Source organism: Symsagittifera roscoffensis, chromosome 10 (genome assembly GCF_963678635.1).
Source record: "Symsagittifera roscoffensis chromosome 10, txSymRosc1.1, whole genome shotgun sequence".
Lineage (NCBI taxonomy): Eukaryota > Metazoa > Xenacoelomorpha > Acoela > Convolutidae > Symsagittifera > Symsagittifera roscoffensis.
The window spans coordinates 16,398,177-16,420,101 of NC_087071.1; the positions used below are offsets into that span (position 1 = coordinate 16,398,177).

General features: G+C 34.3%; 1 protein-coding gene across 1 annotated transcript in view; it reads left to right on the forward strand.

The window, feature by feature from the left end:
- The window catches only part of LOC134854992 (neurofibromin-like), a 214,012-nt gene that overhangs the window by 141,689 nt on the left and 50,398 nt on the right, over positions 1-21,925 (forward strand). Inside the window, exons 25-31 of the mRNA XM_063871372.1 lie at positions 3,140-3,311; positions 3,756-3,895; positions 4,915-5,040; positions 5,638-5,724; positions 9,131-9,245; positions 10,397-10,556; positions 21,609-21,812. Coding sequence (XP_063727442.1) covers positions 3,140-3,311; positions 3,756-3,895; positions 4,915-5,040; positions 5,638-5,724; positions 9,131-9,245; positions 10,397-10,556; positions 21,609-21,812 — 1,004 coding nt within the window. The remainder of the gene's footprint in view (positions 1-3,139; positions 3,312-3,755; positions 3,896-4,914; positions 5,041-5,637; positions 5,725-9,130; positions 9,246-10,396; positions 10,557-21,608; positions 21,813-21,925) is intronic.

Here is a 21,925-nt window from a genome sequence, read left to right on the forward strand (position 1 = left end):
GAGCGAATAAAACGATCTAGTAGGCTTACATACTAATGCTGCTTAATTAAAGCCCTGAAAACATATTTTTAAGCAATTTAAATTATTTTTTGGAGATTTATAGCGCCATTGGGAAAATTAAATATACTTACTGAAAAACAATTTTTGATTTTTTTGTTCTAGTAATTTTTCTACAAAAATGTTTTTTCAATTTGCTTATGTTTTTATGACTGTCGAATGTGTCTAGTTTATAGTTTTACTGCAGATCTTTTTATCGCACCACGCAGAAAAAACACTAATTTGAAAAAAAAACTTTTAGTTTTTTTTATAGAATATGGTCGAACATTCTGTGCTACTTGCACAGTAACCGGCTATCCTTGTTTATTTTAGTTTTTGGTCTGGCGTCTGATATTTTGTCTTCAGGTGTTTTTATTTTGTTTGCGCCGCGCATAATCAGTTTGCGCAGGTAATCCTCATAATGGGGTGATTGCTATATCTTATTAAAGCCTTTTCACTCAGGGATAGATCAAACTGAAAAAAAATCAAGAAGTATTTTTCAGTGTCGAAAAAATTGGTTTGAATTTTTTTTATAACTTAACTTGAAGCAATTAAAACAAGCGAGTCGATGTTATGATGAAAAAGTTTTCATTTAATCAGTCAAAACTTAGTTTTTGGGGCTTCATTTAGCGCTTCTTTGACAATAAAAATTTTGTTTCTCATAAAATTCAATTATCTACGCTTTTCAGAAAGTTCAAAAGGTTTCTGGGTAATTGAGTTTAAAGTACAGCTTCGCATCTGTTTTCAACTTATGATATCACTTGAATCTCGATTTTCAAATGCGTTTAGCAAATGAAAATAAGATTTGGCTTGCCAACAACTATGCAAATGGCGTCAATAAACGGATTGATTTAGTTGCAAATATGGATTTATTTTCGAGACAATCCCAAATAAAAAAAACTAGGATAACCGGTTGCTGTGCAAGTAGCAGAGACTGTTCTCACAATATTCTTGAAAAAACACCTAAAAAAGTTTTTTCATGTTTTTTCTTTTTTAAATTGGTGTTGTTTTTGTGCGTGGTGTGATAAAAAGATCTGAGGAGAACCTGAAAATTAGGTATAATAGACTGTCACAGTTAGGCAAATCAGGCAACGGTTTTTGGTGTTTGAATCGCAATTCAAAAAAAAATCAATTGTTTTCATATATTTTTTAGAAATTGTTTTAGATTTTTGAGGTTTTTTCTTTCCAAAGTAGCGCTGAAAACCCTGAAATTTTCAAAGAATATTTTTATCAATACTTCATTAGCATTTCGTTCTATAGTGTTTGTTCTCGCTTGCTTTATCATTTGTTTATCATCTCGAAATTAGACAAAAGCTCAAATTCAAAAATTTCGAACCGGTTTTCATCAACACTGGGAGAACTTCTTGGATTTTTCTAATGTCGTTCGAAGCAAAATTGAAAGGGTTGTAATAAGATATATCATTTTCCCCTTACGATCATTGTTTGTGGTAAATTTCTTGGTTGAAAAACAAATTAAGCTCGAAATTAGACCAAACGTCAAAAATTTCAAATTGATTGCTCTCGACGTTGAGAAAAAATTTTGCGTGGAAAAAAACATCTGATTACATAGTTCAGAGTTTCAATGGACGGAAGAATTACCTTTTGATTCAACCTTCTCTAATTGGCTTATCAAAATAGTTTCAATCAGAAATGAATGTTGAAGGTAATTAAGAAAGTATTTGCTCGTCAACGGAAAAAGTGGAGTGGCGCAAGCGCTTGCCGTTTTGTTTCAAAACTCAATTTTGACTTCGAAATTTAACAAAATTTATCTAATGATCCCCTTTTTTTTACCCTTGCGATAAACAAGGGTATTGCAATCAGGTACTAGACTTTTCCCCCGTTAATAACTTTAGGCACATATTTCGCAGTGAAATTGTTACACGTGGTTTACTGGAGAGGTAAATGTAGTGGGTGTATGTTAGGCATGGGCCTTGTGTGCCTGTTTTGAGTTCCTTTAATCGTATTTTTGTGTCGAAATTTTTCGGTTTCTTTTCGGCGCGTGAGTGTCGGCTTCAGTTCCGTTGTTTTGTTTTCCGGATGATTTTTTTAATTACCTCTTGTTTTTTTTTCGTAAAAATGGTTTGTGTTACAATATGTAGTGGAAAAGTCTAAAACGTTTTCCCAGATTCTTTTAAAGAAATTTTTTAAATGTTTTTCAAACGCAATTCATTCGTATATTTTTCTGAAGATTTTCTAGGACAGTTGAAATTGTGTTAATCGCTTTTTAGTCCAGACTGTTTTGAAAAGTAGCTATTTCATTCGAAAAACGAGAACCATGTAAGCCTGAATTGCCAACAAATCAAAAAATTTTAAATTGAAGATTTTTGATAATCTAAATGAAAATTGCTAGAGGAGTTCATCGTTTCGCAATGTCAGGTTGAGTTGCTGTCTGCTAAGTTTCCTAATGCATTTGTTGAGTTTCTCCATTTTTGAGTAGTTTCAACAAAATAAAAAATCAGTGAAATTTCTGTTTGCTAATGAAAAAAACTTCTCTTTTGACGTATAGTTAATTTTGTTCGGTTTTCGGGCGTTGATCCGTTTTCAAGTTTTGTTCTTTGTAGCTTCAGGGAGGTGACCTTGAAACTTAATCAATTTTTTAATCAGTTTTTTTTCGGTGCAACAGGTGTCTGCTCAAAGATTGTGGTCTTAGCCACATCACTAATTTTTTTCTTGTTTCCATATCCTTGTAACTGAAAGCGCAGGTGTTGATCATTCTAGTCTCAGGTGGGACTTAAAACTGCAAAGATTTTTTCATGAAATCATATTTTTTCTGCTGAACTTGTGTCTGCTCGAAGTTTTCGCTTTTGTTTCTTCTTCGTAAGTTTTGTTCCGTTGCTAATTTTTTACTCAAATTTCTGGCATGTTAGACTAGAATGAACTTCTATCGAAACATAGAAGTTTGGTTCGAATATTTTTTTCAACGTTTTCCATTTTTTTTTCTTGTTTTTTATGTGTGTGTTCAATCGGAAGTAGTGCGAAGCTCAGTTTCGCTTATGTGTTCAGTACGTAGCTGTGTCCAAGCTATCTTATCTTCAATTGATGTTCAGTTGAAACAGTTTTTTGTGAGAATTGTAGTTTTTTTGTTGAAACATCTATTTTTTAGATTCATCACAGACCTCCTTTCTATCCTGTTCTGCAGCAACGAGAAGATAGGAATTAAGATGAGGAAAGACGTGATGGAGATGGTCGGCACTCAGTTGAGCCATGCTCTGGTCCCCTACTTGTTTGAAAACATGACGCAGCAGGTTTTGAAGTTCTTCGACCACGGGGGATCGGTTAGTTAGCTGTTTTGAATTCTTTCTGCTAAAATTTTTGTGTTTACGTACAAAACTATGATGATAGTTGCCTATAATAGTAAAAATTTTCAGTAGAAATTTTCTAGAATTTTGAAATTACTAAACTCAGTAGCATGCCGAGGCGGGAAATATCTGCATTTTTGGTCAAACCTTTCAGAAAGTTGCCCACAACCACTTTTCTAGTCTGTTTCATTTTCAAAAATTTCCCTGCAGCACAGACATTTTTGGCAAAAAAAGTGTCATTATGATGCTTTTTTGGGGAATGGAAAATGTCTTTGGTCGACCGAAAACACAAAAAAGTTTCCAAAAATGAAATATTGACAAAAACTAAACTTAAGCCCTTGTGTTTACCGTATATTTCCATATAAGCTCTGAATTTTTAATTTGCTCAATGTATAATTTCTTTATGATAATTTGTTGCAGGCTATTCAAAATGAGCTGAACACTCAATTTGCGGACCACCTGATTGACATTTTGGGCAAAGTGTTGGTCACTCATCATGATGACGCATCCGACAGTTTTGGGTTCTTCTCAGTGGAGACCCTAATGCTCTCTCTGGCCAAGTTAGTTCCAGTGGGCTTTTTTCTTGAAATATGGATCAACAGTGGCAACATTTTCAATCAATCAGCGTCTTTCAAACTGTCTTTTAGAGTGACTGATTTTCCAGTTCAATTGTTTAAGATAAAGGTTCGAATACTGAGTTCCGTTTAGCTAAATAATTAGGATTTCCCTGGTGCTTCAACCATTAAGTGCATATTAATTTATGTTACTGAAAGTCTACCTCACGTTTAGTATTTAAAAGCTCAATAATAAAAATTCTAGTTTGATTAGAAAAAACTCGTATGTCGTAAAATAGTACCAAATGGATAAAAATTTATTGACATTACATTAGTATGTTTCATTAAACAGATAATTCGAAAATAATATAACAAAGTACGAATTTTAAAAACTAGTCTCCAACTAAAGATCAAGTTTAGTTCAAACTAATGACTCTGAAAGCTAAAGTAACCTTATTTTTTGTGGTGGACTGTATTAAATGATTCTTCCTTTGGAACTTCTTTTCCAACATTAGCTGAAAAGTGATTTCTAAAAATGCTGGTGAAGAAAAAAAAAGGCCATTAAAAATTGAAAATCAAACAATATTGATCAAACAATATTGATTGTAGAATTTTTAAACAAATTGTTTTCATACAATTCCTTAACTGTAGGAAAAATCAAGAAAATACCTATGTTTTTTGCGCTTGAAAAATTCTTATGAAGTCTCGGCAGCTATATATGGAAAATTCGAACTATATATGTGTAGAAATTCGAATGAAATGGTCGATATGTTTTTTCTACCTGGCGGGATAGGTTTGTGCTTTTTCCCAATCCGCCTGTTGTTTTTTTTTCTGAATTACTGATTCCAACGTGCTATTTTAAATAGTTTTTGTTGTAATAAAGCATACTGAAACTTGGTGTGAATATACAGTTTTCTGAAAAACATTTTTCAGAAAACTGTATAATGCAATTTTTCATGGGCATGGGAAACTGGAAAAAACTTTTTTTTTTCCGAATTCATGTAATTTTTTGTTTTTCGCTGCAGGTATCTGCGTACCCTGGATCACAGTCTGGGCAGACACATAGTGATGAAGAAGAAGTTCTGCTACATGGTGGAGAAGATGATGAAGAGGAGAGATGACCTCAGTTTGAGACAGGAGATGAAGTTCAGGCAAGAGATCAAATCAAGCAAAAATAAACTATCTCAAACTATTTTGATTGGCCCTAGAATTAAGTCTTCGTGGTCAACTAGAAGAAGCTACGAGATAAATATTAAAAAATTTAAATCCGAAATAATGTTTTGTGTGAATTCAGGGGCGGATCTAGGATTTTCTCGAGGGGGGGCGGAGTTTTTTAGGTCAACCAAATTGATTTTCTGAGCTCTCCCACAGCACTGAATAGACCTTGTTTTGGCCAAAGTTTCTTCCACGCAGGCAAAATTTTGAAAAAAAAAATAGCCAAAAAGGCATTTTCGGCATTTTCTGGAAATTTTTGACGAAAAAAATCGCGTTTTTTTTGGCGCTTGCTCCCTCCTCAAAGCTAGTATATATTGGTGCGAAAGGAGCCAATTTTTATGGTGCGCCACCAAAAATAGATGTACCCCCTAAATCCGCCTCTGAGAGAATTGGTGATCACTGTTTTATACTAATCTTAGGAAAAGACTGGTCGATTGGTTAATATGGGGGGTTCCGTTACAATATCTGATAGGGAAGAGTCATTACTGGGTACTAGGGGGATATAATGAAAGATATTCAATTTTATTTTTAAGGAATAAACTGGTGGAATATGTGGCCGACTGGGTTCTGACTGCAAACAGAATCAGACACACAAACGAAGAACTCATTCTTCTCTCAAGGTCAGTCATTAGAGTCAAACTGCATCAAAACTGCTTCTCACGTATAGCCGGGGTTGACATTTCAGCGCTGATCACCACTGATTCAGCAGTATCTTCTGATAGTATAATTTGCAGTTCTGACTCATAAATAATTCATCGAAAATTACGGCAATCGATTTATGACTAGCCGATTATGTTTCATCAATCAGAGAAAATTCAGTGGTGAACTTTGTCAAATTGAGTTCTGGTGCCTAGGTTATAATGGGCCACTTAACACTTTGCTATTATCCATGGCAATCAGTTTTTTTATCTGCTTTTCGGAATATGGCCTGCAAAGATTTGAAAATATAAGACTAGCGAGCTGCATAAAGAAGCAAATATAGCCGGTTACTGTGTAAGTAGCTCAGGATGTTTCGACCATAGTCTTTAGAAAACTACGGCTTAGAAAGTTTTTTCCAAATTGTAGTTTTTTCTGCTTGGTACGATAAAGGATCACACCAAGCAGAAAAAATATAAAAATATGAATTAGGCATATTTGACATATGTCTAAATATAAATTAAGCATATTAGACAGTCATAGTAATATAGGCAAATTGGACTAATTTTTTTGGAAAAATGACTTGACAAGTTAAAAAAATACAAAAAATTCCCAAAATGAAGCTGAAAAAACTCCAAAAACTAGATTTACTTGCTTAATAGTCATTTTCAATGTCTTAGCTTAGGTAGAATTCAGCTGCTGTAAGCCTGCTCGCTGGTTTTATTCGCTCGAATTAAGACGAAAAATCAAAAATTTCAAACCGGTTTTTCTCGACCCTGGAGAAACTTTTTGTTTTTTTTAAGTGGTTTGAATCACGATTGAAAGGGCTTTAATATGATATATCACTCAATCCAGTCTGATGATTGTCTGTGGTACCTGATTTTGCGTGAAAACAAAAAGGAAAAAAACTAAAGCACCCAAAAACAAAGTTCCTCCCTTTTATCAAATGGTCAGTTCAAATAAAAAATTCCTCCCCATTTTTCAAATGGTTGGAATTATTACAGGAAAAATTATCCGAAAAATCAGTACCAATTTAGAGATAACTCGCGGTTTATTGTTCCGACCATTGGAAATGGGGAGGAAATTTGTATTCGAGTGTGTTTTAGTTTTTTTCCACGTAAAATCTGGTACCAAAAATAATCATCGGAATGGGTCGAGTGATATATCATATTAAAGTGATTCGAACGATATTAAAAGCTTCGAACGAGTTTTTTTTTCACAGAGTCGAGAAAAATCGATTTGAAATTTTTGAATTTTGGTCTAATTTCGAGCTAATAAGGTGAATGTGTATGCTTACAATAGCTTATGTAAGCTTATTTTAAGCCGTGAAAACTTAGTTTTACTCATGTATCCTTGTTTTTAAACGATGAGTCAGCGATGCTTGCGCGCTGATTCATCGCTTGGTTTAAGTGCTGATTCATTAATTTTTAGACAAGTTGGTAACAAGTTATTGATCTAACCCTGAACATGGAATGGCAAACACACAATTTGTTCAAAAAACACAATTTTTTCAAAAGTGAACTCAAGATTTAAAAGGTTACTTTGAAACTCTCAGCCGAGATAAAATTAATTTGCAAAGAGTTTTCTTGAAATTTCGCTGGAGAAGAGCCGATATCAACTTCGGCCAAAGTTTTGCTGTAGTTTCTAGGTCAAGGTGTCTGTAAAAGGTGTCAGGTCACGGAAATCTTAAGAGTAATTAACTTCGAAGTTTTAGTTGCTCGAAATATTCTTTTGCATTTCAGTTCTACTGGGAATCAACGTGTTCTGTTATGTCCGAAAGGAAGATTATTAATAATACAAATATCAAAAGAATTGTTTTTCTTCTTTTATACTTTCTATCCTGTGAAACTTCAATCCATTCAGCTCCGTTTGAGCACTTCAAAAAAAGGAGAAAAGCATATCAAAAGTGGGTGTTGAACCGTTTTTTTTTAATTCGCCGAAATCGAGTCTCATTGTTTCTCAGATTTGACAATTTAACCTTTAATGAGGACCATCTGGTTCACTCTTATGTAGATCACTCCTAAACAATTTTCTCAGCAAATTAATTTTTCGTACTAAAAAGATTCATCTCTGTTTTCGTGATCGAACGAATGGTTTTTGGAGACATTTTGATAAGGCTCACTTGAATGTCTTTTCTGGTGGAGCATTGTATTGTTTTAGTGAATTAGCCTCTCAGGTCTAAAGTTCATTTTTATCGAGATGTTTTATAATTCCTTCCCAATCTTTCATTTTTATGCCGAGCATTATCGCACATCTTTTTTATTATTAATTCGTGATCGTCATTTGAAAATTTGAAAATTTTCTACGAACTTGCTATCTTTAGTTGACTGTTACAAAACGAATTTGCCAGCGTAGCTGCCTATATCGATCGGTACAGCTGATTTCAATTTTTTTTATTGATTCACCATGAATCAACGAAAAATTGCCTTTTTGCTGCCTGATATCTAAGAATAAGTTATTCGTGAAAGTAATGTAAGTCTAGACTCGTGTAAGTCAAAGTCGTGTATAAGTCGTTACAGAAAAAAACCTCTTAGTATTATTAAACAAATTTTTTTACAAGGTATGTTTTTGTTCTATTTTCTTTTTGAAAGCTCCTGTTTGCATTTGTTTGTTTGTATTTACTTGTATGTATATACTTTATAACTACTTGTCTGAGAAAGGGTAACCAATTAAAGGTATCTATTGCTTGTTGGCTATCCTCTTTGGTGCTAAAACTCCATATATGCTCGTATATGCACTGAATAAATTTATTGTTATTATGATTATTATGCTTATTATTGTTCCGATTTTCGTAACGGAATATTTGTGCTCGGGTTGCTTTTTTCAGAGAATTTTTCGACTTTTTAACTAGTCACTTTTGACGGAATTATTTAATATCGTTCAAAAGGTATTGTTATCCTGAGCTTAAATTTTGAAAAGATATTTCACCTGTGATCATTTTTTGTTAGGTTATGGGGATTTAAAAAAAATACCATTTTGGCCAATTTGGGACAATTAACGCGCGATATATTTCGCACTGTTAACGCGTGAGCAGAGATTTAATCCGTCTTAGAAATTGTTCCAATTTGGTTGAAGGAAGCTTATTTGCCATAATTGATTTGTTACTAGGAACGAAATCTATCACTGTGCTTTTTATGGCGTGTGGAGGGATGATTTTATTACATTTAGTTTTTTTCATGTTATTACTGCTCCATACACCTTAAATATGAGTCGGAACATTCAGGGCTTCGTCCTGATACGTGCAGTTTTGTTATTATTATTAGCGAAAAACATCTTCGCCTCGCCAATATTCTAGCCAATAAAATATTGGTTATTTATATATCATCAATATTAAATATATTAATGTGGAAAAGAGCTAATCGATTGATTAATTCTTTAAATTTATTATAGGGAGTTGGATGAGGCGGCCATGACAGCAGTGGCTGCTCTGTTGTATGGACTTCCTCTTCAGAGCGAGGAGGCAGACGGAGGAGATGTCATGGAGGCCAAGAGCAGACTCTTCCAGGTCAGCAGATATCAATTATACTTTTTTTATTCTGAAAAGTTGCAGACTTAGTGATTGAACCCTCTCACCGCGCAATGGTTCCAGCTTTGCTACTATTTTACAACATTTATTTTTAGTGGGAGACAATCCACACTTATTTTGAAAGAGGAGAAGTTTGTTTGTTATGTTGGTTGTAATTTTACAAACTCCGATTTCAGTATATCAGTTTTTTCTTATTTGGCTTACAAAGTTTCGGCATAATATATTGGTTTGGAGGCCTCTCTGAGTCGCTTGATGAGCAAAAAAGTTTTATCGAAATGTTTTGAGGTGAGCAGTCGCGTTGCGCACAAATGTTTCTAGGAGGGGTGGTTTTTAGAAAGAAAAATTGTTATTCCGAGCTCTGAAAATTTTAGAAGGACCCTGTTTTGTCAAAAAACTTCTCTCGAGAAGGCACTTTTTCAAAAAATTTCACCAAAAATTGCAATTTTTGGGCGCGCTCCCCCCACCAAATTTAGTTATATGGCGCCAAAGACGCTTCATAAGGTTGGTCAGCCAAAAATGGATGTCGTAAATTTATACCAAGGGAGAGACGTTTTGGAAAAATTTGGCAACCGGAATTCAGGGAGGGGTTTTCTAAGTTTTTAATGTTTTTGTAATATAAACATTTTTTTTTGCTCGGCCAAACAGGTGTCGGAATTATCGGCTTTGTAACAGCTTTTTAGGTTTAGCGATTTCTGAGATCTCTTTAAACACTAAAAATACTTCATTTGGCCTAATGTGCGTATGCGGCTCTGCCAGGTTATGAGAAATTATGCCAAAACTGTTTTGAGCCACCAATTGCTGACATTGCAAATTGTTACTACAAAGTGACTCTTTTGGGTGAATCAGTTCGTCAAATTGATGATGTGGGATGTCCGTCTTTTTCTTGCCAGTGCCCCCCCCCCCCCCCCTCCCACACGCTCAGACACACACACACATATGCACACTAAATCCGCCGCAGCAGATATGTGACAGTTTTTACCGTGTCTAGCATATGCAAGCTTCACACGTTGTCTTTTATTTTTAAAGTAGCGCCCTTCTAAATATGCTACATTTAATCATAAGTAATAACAGTAAGTTGGTTATCAATGTACGGAATTACAATATGTGAAGATTCATCCATATCTTTTCAGAAATACCTCTCGCTCTTCATGAACCTACTGAATGAGTGCTGCAACCCCCAGACCAATCTAGGGGTTCCAATTGGGATGGCGATGGGGGGACACCTGAATGGAGGTCATCAGGGAAATCTGCACCATCACCACCATCATCACCACTTGGGGGGTTTAGAAGGCAAGTCATAATCTCATTATCAACATTATAATTTTCGTTTCTCATGCATCTTATATAAGTTTTTTTTTAAATCTTACTGATAGTGAAAACTATCCTATGATTTTTAAATTCACCTGCACGCATATCCATGGGACTAAAAATGTGCCATGAATATAAATATGCAAGGAGTAAAAATCTGCCATGAGTATAAGTGCACAGTTTTGCTAACCTTGTTTTTTATGAATTTCTTATTCAGTTCTTCGGATGAATCCTAATGGAAATTCTTAACACTAAAAACTAAATTCTTCGTCAAGAGTCAAATTCTTGTTATTGAATTACGTTATGTAATTACAGTTGTTATACTTGGTCCTAAAGTCCATTTTGTTTTCTACTTAAATCTTCCATACACTGTATTTTATATCTTTCATCTGTCCAATCAGGCAACACGAATCATTTTAATCTCACTCGATGAAATCCTTTTCCATTCATCGCCATCGTAGTATGTCATTTGTGTACCATTACCTGTGTCTGAAATGGTTTTGTTTCCGTTCAAATTCACGGCCTGACAATATCCATACCACCAACCGCCTCCTCCACAAATTGCAGCACAGTTTCCGGTTTCATCTTTGTCCTGATCCCTGTCAGCAGTAGAAAACGCCATTCCGTTGTGGTAATCAAGACCATAACCTGTAACACTGGTGTTGCGTATGTTCTCACTATTTTCCACCATTGTGCCAAATGTTATGCTGTAAAGCGGAGCAGAACCGATCCTGAAGTCTGAAAAACAAGAGTTTAACCCACTTGGAACTGCACTTAGGTTTTTCTACTCAAAATGTGCTGAAAAGTATTCTTCAAAATATAACAGTAAAAAATAGGTTGAACCTTACGATGCTGTTAATCGCGTTTTTGTTTCGAAATTTAAAAAAAATGTTTGACCCCTTCATCGCAGCTACAAAACTTTGGCGGTAATTTTCCCTTTGCCTTAAACACATTGTTATAATTCTTAAGCTTATTTTCAACACGCATATGCAAGGGAGTAAAACTATGTAAAAACTTTCCGTGAGTAAAAATGTTGCACCTATGAGAACAACTCCAATGGTTAAATAGTAGACTTTTTCCGAGCCCTGTCTCAATTAAATATTTGTAGTTGCGAGGCTTGATTTGACTCTTGTTTTGCTGTTATTCCAAGTAACAGAAGATATGGGGTTAAAAAAAATTGATCGCTTTGTTTGGCGTCAAGGATTTGGTTGGTAAAACTAGAAATTTTTGCTGTTTTCCTGTTAAAAAGTTGATGGCAATTTTTTGCCTGTTGTTCTTTGTCCTGATGGCCTTTTTTATCATTGATGAGTGGGTCGTTTGACTCAAAAAAAGGCAAGAACCTTGGCCTAAAAGACAATAAAACCCTTTGTTTCTGTGATTGTATCCGTCAGTGGGATACGAGAAGGTGTGTTGCAAGAGCTTTTATTTGAATTTTTTAAGAATATTGTAAAGAGTTTAGCTAACAGTCATTTCAAAAATGTTTTTTTTTGACACCTGAAAAATAGTTTTTTGGTTAGTCTTGATGATAAAGATTGAGCTGCCAATCTAGAAAGATCGATGATATCAATGACTTTTGGTGGCAATTTTAAAAGTCAATAAACCAAAAAAGATACTTTTTTATTTGATACATTTTTTGTTTTATTTTTTTTTTTTAGTTCATGCGAGTCTTGTATCATTTTTAAATGTTTTTGAAAGATTTTGTTTCAAGAACTTGCGCTTGAATTGTTCTGGGTTTATTTCAGAGGTTAAAAATCAATGATTCGACCCAATTATTATGTTCGTTAGCAAAAAACTGATTTCGATAAGGTATAAAAATGCACTTAAACAAATTTCTAGATCTATATGCTCATTAGCTTAACAAAGCTTTGTTTTTGTTTTTGGGTGAAATCAATTTACCATGGTTTTTTTTCAGTCGTTCTTTTTTTGTATTGCAGCTTTATTTGAGACAGCTGTTTGACGATGACTGATATATCTTTTTTACCTGTCCACTCGCCCCAAAAAGACGCATTGTCTGAGAATTGGCGCATCGAAATGCGGACGTTCCATTTTCCAGTTTGGGTCAGTATATGCAGTTTCTGTAACCCCAACCACTTATCTCCCGATCCACAAATATCTCCGAACCCTCTTTCATAATCCTCAAATCCGCGGTTGAACAAAACGTCATGTCGTTCCCTCCTCTGGAAAACTATCTCGGCTCCCACATTCTCCACCGATGCGGAATGCAGACACTGAAACTAATGTGTCAAAATGAAGCTGACTCGTGGTTTAAATGTAAGAAGCAGAAATTATTCCTAAATCTGCAATCAAAATCAATTACGTTTCATTATAATTGAAGAAACAAATATAAATGAAAATTAATGAACTTACTGAAGCTTAGAGAGGACAGACAAAAGGCATCAAAAATGCCCACTATTAGTATGCCCTTGAAAATATAAATGCTTTTACCATTAAATATATTTCAAATTAATTTTTGTAATAAGCAGGAACAATAAAAATAAAAAAAAATCAATATCAGCACGGAAATCTAAGCAAGGAAAGCTGCCTGCAAAGGAACTTGCCTTTACAGCATAGCACCACTGTGCCCTCATGAGATTGGGGACAGAAAATCATGATTGAGAAAAAATAATCATAATAACAAAAAAAAAATATTTTGAAAAAAATGCAATTTCAAAGGTTTTTTCTTTTTACGATTTCTTTAAGCTACAATGTTTCTGAATGCATAATTTCTCTGCTTATTCGGATGAAATTGTTAGGCATTTTACCATCGAAGTAAAGCTCAGATAAAAACATTGCAAAAAAAGTACTTTATTTTCTTTTTTTTTTCAAGTTTTTGAAAATTGTTTTTTTTTTTTGAAAAATCGCTGTATCTCGAAAAGTAGAAAGCTTCAGCGTCTCATGATTTGAGAATATAGTCTAAATTTCTTTTTCTGCATAGTGGCATTCAGAAGAATCAGTCAAAATTCCAATATTATAATAATACTCAATGTATTTACCAAGATATATATATACGTATTTAAAAAAAAAAATTATCATTATTGGCCAATTTGAGAAGAAAAAATCGGACGCACTAAATCAAGATTTTCAAGAATATATATGTCTCTTATTCGATGCAAAAAGCAATTGATCGCATCCTTGCTCATTTTAATTAACTTTCAGGCAAAATACGATTTTCGCACAATACATATAGCCACTTGTATCCTCTATTTGTAATTGACTTTTCCTTTAATTTACTTTTGCATAAAGGATTACTGAAATTGACCCATATTGTACTTCTCGTTAAATAACTTTTGGCTCTTACATTGAAAAATTGTTCAAATACTTAGTAGAATTGATTTTATTTCCGGATTTCAAACAGAATTTCAAGAGATCGTAAATAAAAAACTCATGCACTGTCAGTATTTTGTTTGAAGAGTAAAATTTTCTTATGCTTTCGAATTTTCGTTTGAAGTAAATCACACTGATTATTTTTTTCTCCATCTTAAAAATCGAAATTACGTTTGTGTAGCAAGTACAACCATGCACAAGCAAATCATATTGAATTGTTGGTTGGAATTTACTGAAATAATATTTGACAAGAAATTCAATGGAATTAAAACGCCGCAAGTTGGTAACAACCCCACAGTGTCTACTTAATTTTGACACAATTTTTTTTGAGTTATCTTTAAAAAATTGAAGTCAACATATACACCCAAGTAATTAGAGCACTAACATCATTTTCAAGGACTAACGTTGAGGACTAACATCATTTTTATTGAGAGAAATATTTATACTAGAAGCATTGGATGTAGTTTTACAATTTACAAACACAGATTTATCTTTGCCGAAAGTGAGCTTATTTGCAGTCAACCACTGACAAATTTTGCTAGTATCTTTATTGAATACTTCTAAATCTTGTCTTCCACAAGCTACATTTGTATCATCAGCAAAAAGGTAAACCTCCAAATGTTTGACGCTATCTGGCATATCGTTTACATACGCAAGGAACAGTAGGGGGCCTAGGACAGTTCCTTGAGGCACACCATGAGCTACCGGCAGCCAGTGCGAATTACTACGATTTGTAGAAACTATTTGTTTTCTGTTAGCCAAATAGCTACGAAACCAATCCTGAACAACCCTCTTATTCCATAGGCTTCCAATTTGTTCAAAATAATATCCTAATTTAACGTATCAAAAGTTTTCTTATGGTCGAGAAGTATGCTAAATTTCATTTTATTTTCTTGCGTCTTGTTTTTTCAGTTAGCTCTACCAGTGAATCGACCGTATTATGTTTTTTCTTCTGAAAACCAAACTTCTTTGAATCGAAAATCTTACAGATGTCCAGAAAATTGTATAATCTTTTGTGCGTAAACCGCTCCTAAATTTTCACCAAGCAAATAAGTAATGAAATAGGTCTATATTTATTTCGATGAGTTTTTGATCCTTGCTTAAATAAGGGTAATACTTTTTCCCACTTTAGACGCTCCGGGAAACAACTAGTTTTGAACGAAACATTTCTAAGATATGTCAGATATGTAGCAATAACAGTATACAAATACGAGTGTTTGGCCTTAATTTTTGGTTCATCCTCAATTACCTCAATGAGTTTAGATGCTATTGATGTAAAATATTTTTTGAAGCAGTTTACAATAACTTTATCATCCGTTATCTCTAGATTTTTGGTCAAAAAAGTGGAACTTTCAGACTTTGAGAATAGTTATTTTTTCTAGTTCATTTTAAAAATTTTAAAATAGGTTCCCTGCATGTTTGAATAATGTACCAGCTTTTTTGTAGTAGTCAGAAAATTGTCTTTCCTTTTTCTTAAATTCGACTTACTTAAAGTTTTTAAAGACATCTTGAGTTATTATTTAAAGTTAGGCTCTTCTAAGGTATGTCTATAGAGAAGCAGTTGCCCTACTTGAACCGCAAGCTTCATGACCGCTATAGCGTTTAAAAGCTCTAACTTGAACGTTGTAGCGATTTTTTTCTCAGTACTTGATCTCCGATAATGATTGAAAGATTGAATCTTAGATTAGATAGATCAAAAGAAATCTAATCTTGATCCTGATGAATAAAATAGTAAACTTAGACAAGGTAACAAATCATTAACCAAAAATAGCAAATTCTTCAGCTTATTTTCAGATGGCGCATTATTTTGAGAATGACTATTTACTAGCAAAAAAATTTAAGAAATTAAACTTAACTCACCAACTTTTCTTCCAAAATAGTCTCTATAGTCTCAATTCTGCTAGAAGTTTCAGTCAGCTGATCCCTGGTCTCACCTGCTTCATTGGATAAAGACACAGTCAGAAACACAAGAACCACAATCGATGTCTAAATAATGGAACAAATTGCAACAGTTTGTTAATCAAATTAGTTCAAGAAAATTTTTCAAATTGAACCTTGCAGTTGAAAGTTTAAAGAAGGAGCGCTATAGACATTGATTTGTTTTTCTTTTCTTTTGTTATTTTTTGTCTAATCAAACTAGTTGCAAACATTATTGGATGATTTTTTTTCAACTTAGGACACACTGATGACTTTCGATAACCATTTTGTCGGACCATTTAGTTTTATCAAACCGGCGTGTTGCCACTCCTATCAACCCCCAAGGCAAACAATTGGAGAAGATGAAATATTCAAGACTTCTTGTCAAAATTATCGAATAGTATCATTAACAAATATTTTTTCATTACTTTTTTCACACGCGAGCTAAGTGTTTTATTACAAATCCCTGTTTCTCCCACCCAGGGACATGGCCCCCTTAATCTCCAGGTTGAGTGGGCCCCCTTAATCTCCAGGTTGAGTGTTAGATTCCGGCACATACCTAAGTTTTGTTTTTGAAAGCTTATTTTTACCTTTTCTCTCCTTATTTCTTAGAGCTAGTTTTTGCCTTTAATCGCTTTGTTTCCGGAGTGCAGTTTTGCCTCTGTGCATTACAATTAGTTTTAGTCATCAGAATTTAACTTAATTTTCGTTTTAATTTGAGTAGCTTATTTTTTGTGTAAAAGTCTGTATTTTTTTCTTTCTATGTTTATTGTCTTTTAGCCACTTTAAAGTTTTACTATTCGAATTGAGTATTGAAAATATACCTGAAATCGAGTAGTTATTCGCCGCGTTGAGCGTTCAGTGTATCCTTAATTTTGTAGCATAAAAAATCTGCCTCATTTCTTGGGCTGTTTTAGTGAAAGTCATAGCAATTGTAATTAAGAGTCCATGAATGTAGTTCAGACTCTTAATTAGCTGCTGATGAATTGTTTTTTTTTCAGGAAAAGTCTTAGAAGTTGTTCAAGCTCAAGTTTACTTACTCACGGTTCGACTTCTGATTTCTTTTTAAATTTAGTTCATTTCTTTTGTTTACTTTTGCGAAGCGAGTGTATTAGTACGAACGTTCTTTTTTTCCAACCTAACTCGCAAACATTGGTGCCACTTTTGGGTACCTTTACAGCTTTTTCATAGCATGTGCTTTGACATTCGAATAGTAATAAGTTAACACAGTTGATGAATTGTTAATTCATCAAATGAACCGAAAAAAGTTATTTGTTCAAAACAACTTAATAATAATAAAAACTCGATTTCAGAAAATTTTCCAACTCAATATATCTCGCAATTTTTTGAAATTCATAATTTATACATAATGTGGCTTTATGTTTTGCGATTTTGTACTTGCAAAGTTAGTGTGGATGCCTTCAGTTCGTTATATACCTTCAGTCGTTGCAAAATTGAGTCTGTTTGTAATTAGTTCCACTTTTGCTGAGTCGCGTTAGCAATTTATTAGCATATGTGGCTGCTTTATTTGTGACTTGTTTTTGTCTGATGTTGAGCTTGCGTGGCTAAGTGGATACTGGGTGAGACTCAAAATCTCTTGATTGCAGTAGGTCGCAGATTCGAATACTACGCGTAGCCGAGTTTTTGCTAATTTGAGGCCTATTTCTACTCTTTTTTATTTCACTTGATAGAGCTGCTTTTTGGTCGTGTTCGCGCAAGTGTATATTCTTTTTAAAAAAACGAGTTTCAAGGAGGAGGAAGTCACTTGCGAATTTCTATGAGTTACACCCGTTAACTTAAATAAACCCAGAGATAATTCGATACGGGCATGCAAAAAACGGAACCCCTCGGACCCACCTTCCCATGTGATAACGGTTCCAAGAAGTACAAATCGCCCTATTAGAACTCAGTACTAAGAAAACACTTTTAATAATCGTGTGGTTTTTTAGTTTTTTCAAAGAGCGGTTTGACTTACGATTTCGGTTAAGTTCAAGTGAAAATTATTTGACAAAAGGAAGGCAAACTACGCTCTGCATTTAGTTCGCATTTTTCCGAGTTCCATTTGTTATGCTTGCTATTAGCAAGCGTAATCAAACCGGATTATATTATTTTTCTCCGGGTTAACATCTTGTTTAACAGAATCATTTGGTACTTTATACGCCTGAGACAGCAAAAGTCCTTGGTTCGAATCTGAGCAGTGCTTGTTTTTGCCAAAGTGAAATATTCCGTTTCCAAAAATTTTCTGCTTATTATTTGTCTGCTTCTGATTTTCGGCTTAGCTGCCGCTTCTTCGATTTTTTTTTGCTAAAATTTGGTGAGTTTGTTGACGGTGTTCACCATGTTTTTTTTCTATTTTGAAATTGTTTGAGTACATAGTTGGAAGTCTTAAAAATTGAACGAGTTAATAGTGACCATATGACTGTCTAGAAAAAATCTCGAATAATTACTTAAATTTGTTTATTTTTTATTCGTGTTTTCTTCAACTCATTTAAACTTTCTGTTGGCTACGTTTTTAAGTAAATTCCTTTTATTTCAGTTGAATGAAACTTTTTCAATGGAAGTGTTCACGCGCGTTTTTCTGTGTGGCTCTCGATTTTAACCAAATTTGTTATGTTTTTACTCAATGTCGCTCTATTGATGCACTCGGATAACAACAGACGAAATTTTATATTTCCAAATTGGGCTACTTTTGGCTATCAAAGTCTCCCATTAAAGTCTACAAAGGGGGAAATGCTTCAATGCCTCGCTATATGCTTCAGAATATGAGCGAAGAGTTTTTTTTTTTTTAATTTTAGGCCTTTTTGCTTATTACAAGTCAAACATTGCAATGTTCAAGCATAGATAGATCTAGTTAAGAGAGTTTAATCACGAGTGTTGTACTTTATTGCGGGTTGCATATGGGGCCTTCATGTGGCTGTTGCAAAACTGTTGCAGTGGATTTTGTCGGACCGTATTTTCGCCCAGATTTTCGCAGCCTTGAATTAGGAAATAATTATTTTTTCTTGATTGAATTAGGAAACTTTCCAGTTTTTTGTTTGATCAAATCTGCGGTTAAAGTTGATTCTGCGTGGTTTTGCTTTTTTTATCCCTAGTGCACTTTGAGATAAAAGTTTTGTTAACCTTGTGCTGCTGTCAAGATGTGGTGTCTCGAGTTGATGAAACTCTTCCTCGAAAATATTGAGTAACTGAATAGTGTAATTGAATAACATCGTTCCGATGCTCTGACTGTAAGAAGTACTGTTATTTTCGTTTTTGTCAAAAAACTGCCGATATAAACTTCATTATTCTTGCTAAAAAGTTCACATTTTACATTCTACTTACTGCCAGAAACACAACGGCAACCAGCATTGCGATCATCATCACCAAGAAGCATCGGACAGGCCAATTATTCTGTTGTGGCTGTTTCTCCCCTGTTTGTCCGCTGCTGCGTTGAACATGTGCAGGCTCATCATAGATACTTTTTTCTCGTTTGTTATCAGGAATCTGCTCTTTTACATTAACATCCATTTTTGGTACATTATATTGAAGTTTGCTTCTAACTTCACCAGTCGATGCATCAAAAGAAGCCATTTGAGAGATTTTTGTCGTATAAAATTCTTACTGTAGAAATGTTGATTCTGCTCTAATCCAAGAAATAGTAATCTTAACCTAAGATAGATAAACAAATGATATAAGTAGTGAAGCAAACAAATAGTCGCCCCTAAATTAGTCTGAAGCTTCAAAGATATAGTCCCTGCTATGGCTGACAACCCAAGTGAACTAAGATTGACAACCAGCCCCCCTCAAATGGGAATTAATGAAGCCAACTTAAAGTAACTCATAGGACGAATACTAGAGATGATTCGACACGGCCAAGCAACAATCCGAACCCTCGCACCCACCTGCCGAAGCGATAACGGTTTCCAGAAGTACAAATCGCTCTATAAAAACTCTGTAGCAATCGGTTGGAATGGTTTCCAAAGCTTACTACCGTACAGAACTAGTTGCTTAATTGTAATCTAATTGTTATGATAAACTTATTCAATAGAGAAAGACTATGAATACTGAAATGAAAGATTGTTCAACCAGAGAGATGGCACCGCTGAACTATCATAGTCAAACAGCTGTTTGCTCCAATCCTTCTAGCTAAAGATCATTTAACGATTTGAGTCCTCGTGGGTTGAGGGGAATAGGTGAAGGAAGTTTTTTTTGCAAATGAAAATGTCCAAGAAAGTCGAAGATGTGATATCAAAAAGTGGCCTGATACCCAAATTGGTAAATGTTAAAGACTAAGTCAGGCAAGCGATTGATTTGGCAGTATTAGAAGTAGTGACAAGATTTCAAGACGAAATAGTTTTGTGTTAAAGAGTGAGTTGAAGATGCTCGAGAAAATTTTACTCTGAAAACTCTTTCAGAGGCAGAGTTATTGGAAATTTATTATCGAAGAGATAACGTAAAGATTTGTGGCCTAGCTGAAACGATAAATGATAAAGAGCGAAGAGAAAAATTATGGAATTAACAAAATGGTAGATTTTGGTGAAGCACTAGAGGCGCAAATTGTCAAAGTCGAAATTTTCATCGCTCATAGGTTGCCATCAGGAACGACCTGAGAGAAAACGGTAATAGTTCAATTTGCCCAGCTTTTAAAAGAATCATCAACGGCAAACCAAAAGAAACCTAGGAAACATCAAAAAAATGCAAGTTATAAAAATTTGCGAAGATTTGAGTACTGATAAGGTCATTTTCATGAAGATGATGATGAAAGGGGATGAAACAATTTTATCAACATGTACGAGAGAGGAAACAATATATTTTGTGTGCAAGAGCGATCAGAAAACATATTAAATTTTTGGACTGTAATAAGTTGGAGTTTTTCTAAAACTTATTGTTGAAAAAGTGATGAGCTGCTTGAATGGTGTTTTTTGGACTTGTAATGAACAGGAAGGATCATGAATCAAATGAGTTCTGTATTAATTTGAATTGCACTAGTATTAAAGTTCTTTTATCTCATCTACAATCTCTAAAAGTTGTCACACAGATTCAGAAGCTTGTCTAGTTAATCTCGAGTCTCCGTTCAATATACTTTGCCTAAACAAAAATTAATTAAATGAAACAGACGATATCAGCCTATTTAAGTTTGAAAGACTTGATACAGTGATAACAAAATTTAGAAAATGCGTGGCGTTGGAACTAATGGCATGAGAGCTATAGCATTGGCGGCATATGTACCACGTAGATATGACAAACGTTTCCCATTGAAACATTGAATAAAAAAAAACAAATATTTTGCTCAAGGCAAAGTACCGATAACTGTAACGGATGATAACCTAAAGCATGATAAACTGGATCTAATAAGATACAAGGGTTTTGATTTTATAATGAGTTTTTTTCTAAATGTCATAGTGTTTTTCTAATTTGTCTTCCCATTAGCAAATGAAATTGAAGTTGGCTTAGAAAAAAATAAATTGCAAAATCCAAATATGAGATCCACATTCGATGACAAAGGTGAAAATTGCGCGTATTTAAAACGTGACTCAATGCTATAATCAAAGATGGATATCAACTTTTAATTGTCTCAGCTGAAGAAAATAACTAACAATTGATCCGATTCGCTCCATTTGGGTTACTTTTGTATATACAAAAGTGTCAATCAGAAGTTTCTTCAAATTCAAAGAGCTTTTTTGCCATTATTTTGAAAATGCTTCAGAAATAATCAGTCATTTTTCAGTCCTTTTTGTGCTTTCTTTTTTGGGTTCATGAATTTTTTTTTGTGTTTTCGTTAGCTCTGTTTCTAAAAATGAATTTGTGTTTCAGGCCAGCACTGTTGTTCTGTGGCACGTGACCTTGCTCTGCAGTACAATTACACCCCAGGCACATTAGGAGGAGCACTGGGTGCTCTTGGAGGTGGGGGAGGGGGTGGAAATATGTGGGGCGGAGGGGGCAATTTGTACCAACAGGCAGACTACCAGATGGGAGATAATCAAGACTTGCAGGAAATTTCAGTCGTCAGCCGATCAGGTTTCGAAAAGTTGTTTCCCATATTTAAACGCTGAAAAGTCTGTACGAATTATAGTTTCGTTTTAATAGTCAAACACGAAGCGGCAGAACTCGTGATTACCTGATTATTACCA